Source organism: Limulus polyphemus, unplaced genomic scaffold (assembly GCF_000517525.1).
Source record: "Limulus polyphemus unplaced genomic scaffold, Limulus_polyphemus-2.1.2 Scaffold943, whole genome shotgun sequence".
Lineage (NCBI taxonomy): Eukaryota > Metazoa > Arthropoda > Merostomata > Xiphosura > Limulidae > Limulus > Limulus polyphemus.
The window spans coordinates 321,372-327,280 of NW_013666553.1; the positions used below are offsets into that span (position 1 = coordinate 321,372).

Here is a 5,909-nt window from a genome sequence, read left to right on the forward strand (position 1 = left end):
GAACCCGTGACCCTCAGATTGCGAGTCGTGCTTTGTTTGATTGTAATTGATCATATAGCGGAAGGTACCGAAAAGAAATATATATCATGCTTAAAACATAGTTTGTTATTCTCTGCAGAAATTGACAAAAGCAAATACTAAAAAAAGTTGAAAATACAAAAAACACTATCAATATTATTTACTTTTTGATTTATGTTTATTAATCTTACCTATTTTGTTCTCTTTAGCGTTCAGTTCATTTTTATAGTTGTGGAATAGAAACCAGAGAAGCAGGTAGCTTGTAAATCTGTAACCCATTTTTAAATCTGGACACCTTGTCTTGTAACACACTATAAGAAAGGATACAAACACATATTAATACTTAAATGCATTATATGAATCTGAGAAAATATGTTTTTTGCTCTACTTAAACCTAGACATTTACGAGGATTTTTACTGCCAGCTACCAGTTATAAATATGACCTAAAATTTATTTTTTTTCTTAAAGAAATCACAGACAACTAATCATGTAGTATTCTCAAAGGTACTGATTAATTAACTTACAAGTAAGAATAGTAACCGCAATAGAAGAAATGGAAAAACATGTTATGCGGAATTAAAACTAAATTTATGACTGGGTTCAATTGAAGAAAAGAAACTGGGCATAATATAAAACAAAGTGAAAATTAATTTTTATTTACCTTACCAAACAAGTCAAAGCTGACAAGTGCACATGACAACCTACAGAGCACTACTCCCAAGTTGTTGAGAGCACTAAGTCAAAAGATCTCAAGGAATTAATAATGGCTGGAGATGGCTTGAATGGGTAATGAAGAAAAACTTTAATATAAGTACCTGATGATGACAAAACCTTGTCGAAACGTTGAACATTTGCTGTTATGTTAAACTTATATTAAAGGTTTTCTTCATTACCCATTCAAGCCGTCTCCAGCTATTATTAGTCCCAAAGTGGGTTCCTCGTCATCGAATTTGAATCTCAAGGAATTATCCGAGAGTCTGAATTAGAATAAGAGAACGTTAACCACTACATAGAGATCACAATAGGGTCGTTTTTCCAGTGGCACAACGGCATGTCTGCCGTGGTGGGCAGAGCACTGATAGCCCATTGTGTAGCTTTGTACTAAACTTCAAAACAAAACAAACAATCCCAAGACCGTACTAGTCATCCACGCCACCTGGTCATCCCATATGTAGAAATAGGAAGGACACAGCCGCTAGGAATTACTAAACTTTTGTACAGTTGATTTCCACCAAACATGCTCGCCCTACCAGCCGTGGGGGCGTTATAATGTGACAGTCAATCCTACTATTCGTTTGTAAAAGAGTAGCCCAAAAGTTGGCGGTTGATGGTGATGACTAGCTGTTTTCCCTCTAGTCTTTCACTACTAAATTAGGGACGGCTAGCGCAGATAGCTCTCGTGTAGCTTTGTGCGAAATTCAGAACAATCAATCATTACAGTTGATCTCACTAAGGAATATGCATGATGCTAAGCCACTCAGTTCTCTAATGACGCCTTCCATGAGACTGTTCAGTAATATTAAAGGGTAACGACCTATGATAATGTGAAAGTACAACACCAGCAAGTTAGCTACGTTCCAAAACAGGTCTTTCTACATGTTAAAACTTAAGCAGGTAAGTGTGAACACTTTTGGAGGACATGAAATATTTACTTATCTAAGTTAAAACAAAAAAAAAACTGGTATGTTTCACATATCAAGCATAAACAATCGAAGAATAGGTTAAAGCTTAATTATCTAGAGCAACTTTTTTTTGTTCAAGCTCAACTCATACGTGAAAATTAAGAAAAAAATATGATATTGTTTGAATTTTTAACTTTAACTAAAGAGGAAATTTATTATCCATGTGCTCTTGAACCAAAGAAAGGAAATAAATTATCCTTCGGGTTCAAATTAAATGCTTCTGAAACTATTAATGAGAACTTGAGTGCTAAGGATTTTGAATGAAACAGGATCGTACCAATTACTTTATTATACAGTACCATACATCTCCTTTTGTATTTGAAACTACAGCCATGGAGTTTTGTTTTATTGTATTAAACTCTTTTTTTACTTAATGTAGATGTACAAAATTACTCTATCAACGTATCATGAGTATAAACGCTTTATTAACGATGTGCCAGACATAGTTTAAATTTTATTTTGTATTTTTGTTATAGTGAAGGTTAATAAGGCATCTTGGGATGACAAAACCGTTTATCTAAAAAAAAAAAAGAAAAAAAAGAGACCTTGACTGTAGAGGATGAAAACATTGGAAGACCATAATTTGTTACTTGTACAAGACTTTCTTATTATAAATTACTTGCGAGTAAATTTTTGTTTGTAGGGTGCACAAATCCGAAATTTCTAGTTATGGGTCATTGCGTTTCTCGGTTATCGAGGAATCATTGTGTCCTTTCTTTAATATGCTAAGAGTTACTGGATCCCTGATTAGCTAGGGTTACTGCATCCCCTAATTATCTGTCGGCTACTGTATTCTTTGTTAAGCTAAGGAGTACTTTATCCCTTGATTACTTAGTAGTTACTGCATGCCCTGATTAGCTAGGGATAATGCACCCCTTAATAAGCTAAGAAATACTATACCTTTTTATTTGCTATGAATTGCTGTTTCATTTGATTAACTAGATAATATTGCCCTTGATTAGCTAAATGTAATTGTATCCTTTGATGAACTTGGATGAAACAAGAAATATTAAATCCCGTGATCAGAAAATGTTATTGTATTTCTTGATAATCTAGGCACTAATCTATCCTTTGATAAGCTAAAAGTTACTTTATCCTTTGATAGACTAGAGGCTACTAGAGTGGCGTAGGTATGCTCCCGCAGCTTCCGCCGTTGCGAGAGGCCCAAGTGAAAAGGGGGCCAGGAGGGCCTGACAAACTTAAGAATTGTTGACAAGGGGGGAAGACATATAATCCAATTTGTTTGAAGTAAAATGCGGTTGCACTATTCTGTCAAGTGTTAATTGGCCAGTATCGTAACTACAAGTATAGGGATATAAATGTAGGAGGCCCAGTTACTCGGTAAACAAAGTAGTTAATTTAATATTCCAGTCTAACTAGAAATACAATTGTATCCTTTGGTAAGATAGAAAATTTTGTATCTGTTAGAGAATTATTAAACTTTCTCCGATACATATATCAAGAGAATCAATAAAATAATGTTAATTTCTCAAACTTTCTGCCAGAGGTCTTAAAAAAGAAACTACAATGCAAAATATTTTAGTGTTTAAGAAACATTAACATGCGATAGCAGAGAATTGTTAAAATTAAACAAACTAACGTACCATAGTCAATCTGAACTTCAGCTCTTTTTCAAGTTAATTGAAATTTAATAACAGCTTACTTGCAGAGCTGTACTTAGTGCCGCTACATTCAGCTAGTTTTACGTAGCGCTGCCATGTTTCCAGGAGCGACTAGTAGATCGACGCTACATTTGAAAATTCATAGCGATTGCAGGTAGAGTTGCTCCATTTTTCGTCTATGCAAAGCGCTACTCCCTACATTTTTAACAGAAAATATAAATTATAATAATTTCTATATTGCATATAATTGTATTTTGTATAATTGTATAATAATACAGTTATATATATAGAATTATCGCAATACCGTTATCAGTCCTGGTTGTCAACTTATTGTCATAACGGGTAATGTCTGTGGTAATAGCACCCAAATGCATTGGGGACATCCCATCTATCAGGCAAAATCCAAACGCCGATGCCAATCTAGTCAGCCGTCATGGAATGTCATGAAAAAATCAATCAAATAAAGGTACGAAGCTGAGTGCTTACACCCACAGCTTCTACTCAGCTTCTACTGCCTTTCACTGTCTATAGCCAGTTGTGTGAGGCAGTTTCCCTTAAATTTCCTAAACTGGAAATTAATTGAAATAAAGCCAACCTAATAATTCTACTAATTAAACTCCCAACCTCCACCCTTACAAAAAGATATGAAATAGAACTATAAGATATCAAATAGAGCTATAAGATATTAAATTGAACTATCTGATATTAAATAGAACTATACACCCTACATTAAAGTTCTAACTTCCTACCTTTCTCCTGAAGATTTATTCAAATATAACACGGGAATGCCGAGACAAGCTCAACTACTTGAAGTTAGTCTTTCAGTTCTGGTTATACTGAATAAAATTAATGAAAAAGTTATTATTAGCTACTTGTAAGCTGAAGTAACTAACTCCCTCTTTATTTTATTTATCAGATATTTTCCTTAATCGATAGTTTAGTTTCTAAAGTATTTCTAAAGTTCCCGACTTCGCTCGGATTATTTAGATGATATTATACGTCACGTTATCTAATCTTTATAAAAGCCAGTGTATGTCGCGTCATGTCACGCTTAATTTCTGTTGACTTCTCGAAATAAGGAATCATAAAAGCCAAAATGCATTTATCCAGATAGAATAGCTCGTTTAATGTTTGCGCATTATGATTTTAGTGACGGGGGTGCAAGGGGGCCGTGAAGGGGATTGCAGTGAAACTTTGTAAGTGTAGTGAATGTTGGTATGATTTCAAGAAATTAATAAATAAGCCTAAAGTAGAGATATAGTGTGAGATAACCTAACCTAGAGCCAAGTGCATAAAATGTATCATGCAAATAAATATATCGATCCAGTTCGAAACTTAAATCGTTTCTGAATTTAATCAATGGAGACTAAATTAAGAAATCAACAGTTTTTTTTCAATTTGTAGTTTATATAATCAATTTTATACTTTCAGTACATAGACTAACAACAATATTAGGTTATACTTTGTTGCTAAGCAACATGACCTAAAAGCTATTGTTGGAACGCATTGTTACCAAAACGCACTTGTTTTTCTACATATTAGAAGTTGTTATATAAGGAACCACTTCTTTTCTATGTGGTTTTTCGCTAGCTTGTTTCATAAAAAGATGCGCATGCATATGAATAAGAAATAATACCCAGGTGCTCACCCTCAGGGTCCACTTAGTATGGATGCAAAATTTAAAGTTCCTAGGTTCTTTCCTCTTGGATCTATGTCGGTCACACACAGACAAACAGACACACAAATACACCCTTTTATTATTATAGATTTAACCATAATTCTAGTAATCGAGATATAAAACTTTTACGGTATTTACCACGAGGCTGAGATCTGTGTTGTTTGCTCGTTACTGTTGTTACTGCTGTGAATTTGTTTGTGTTTACATGTTAATATTACCGAGATAATTTTCCTGTTTTTTTGGAATTAAAAGAGGATCAAGTTTATATTGGTCTGTACTGACAGTGCGTCAGTGCGGTGTTTTGATTAAGGTTGTAAGTTTCATGAGCTGCATCATCCACAAGGCATTAATTTACTGTATAATGTATTGTAGATCTTGATTATTACTACTCACAAAATTAATATTTCATTGAAAGTTGAAATACCATCTTTCTTTAAATTCAATTGTTAGGCAGTATACCTAAGTTAATAGTGTATTGCAGGATCTGAATTAATTGTGTGTGCCAGTATTTGTACAATACCATGATATTATTAGAACAGTGGCGAACATTCATTGGGCGTTTTCATGTAACCTGTGTAATTATGTTACAAACTATGGATTTGTAAATAACTGTAACAGGATATTATTCCCAAATACATTACAGTTTGTAGTTATTGTCATATTCATATCACTAATGTTGTCTGGTGATGTTGAAACTAACACTGGGCCTACAAAGGATGAAGAAAAAAGGCAATAAAAAAGGAAAAAATATTTAGAGAAAAGATAACAGCTTTTAATTAATGCTAAAACTAAATACGCTGCTAACCCAGAACCTCTGAAGGAAGCATCACAAGCAGTATCTAAAGTGAGTTCTAATATCAACCCATGTCGTAAGAAGGCATTAGTTAAAAAATACTATAGTGTTAACT

General features: G+C 33.7%; 1 protein-coding gene across 5 annotated transcripts in view; it reads right to left on the reverse strand.

Annotated features, from left to right (window-relative positions):
- The window catches only part of LOC106461358 (glutamate receptor ionotropic, delta-1-like), a 70,436-nt gene extending 66,978 nt beyond the window's left edge, over positions 1 to 3,458 (reverse strand). For 3 of the 5 annotated variants that reach the window (XM_022388297.1, XM_022388295.1, XM_022388293.1), the window contains exons 1-2: positions 3,365 to 3,458; positions 210 to 329 (exon numbers count right to left, since the gene is read on the reverse strand). In XM_022388297.1, the coding sequence (XP_022244005.1) occupies positions 210 to 329; position 3,365 (121 nt within the window). In that variant the 5' untranslated portion in view covers positions 3,366 to 3,458. Of the gene's footprint in view, positions 1 to 209; positions 330 to 3,305 lie in introns of all 5 variants that reach the window. The other 2 variants (XM_022388296.1, XM_022388294.1) reach the window with 1 other exon arrangement.
- Positions 3,459 to 5,909: the final 2,451 nt, after the last annotated feature.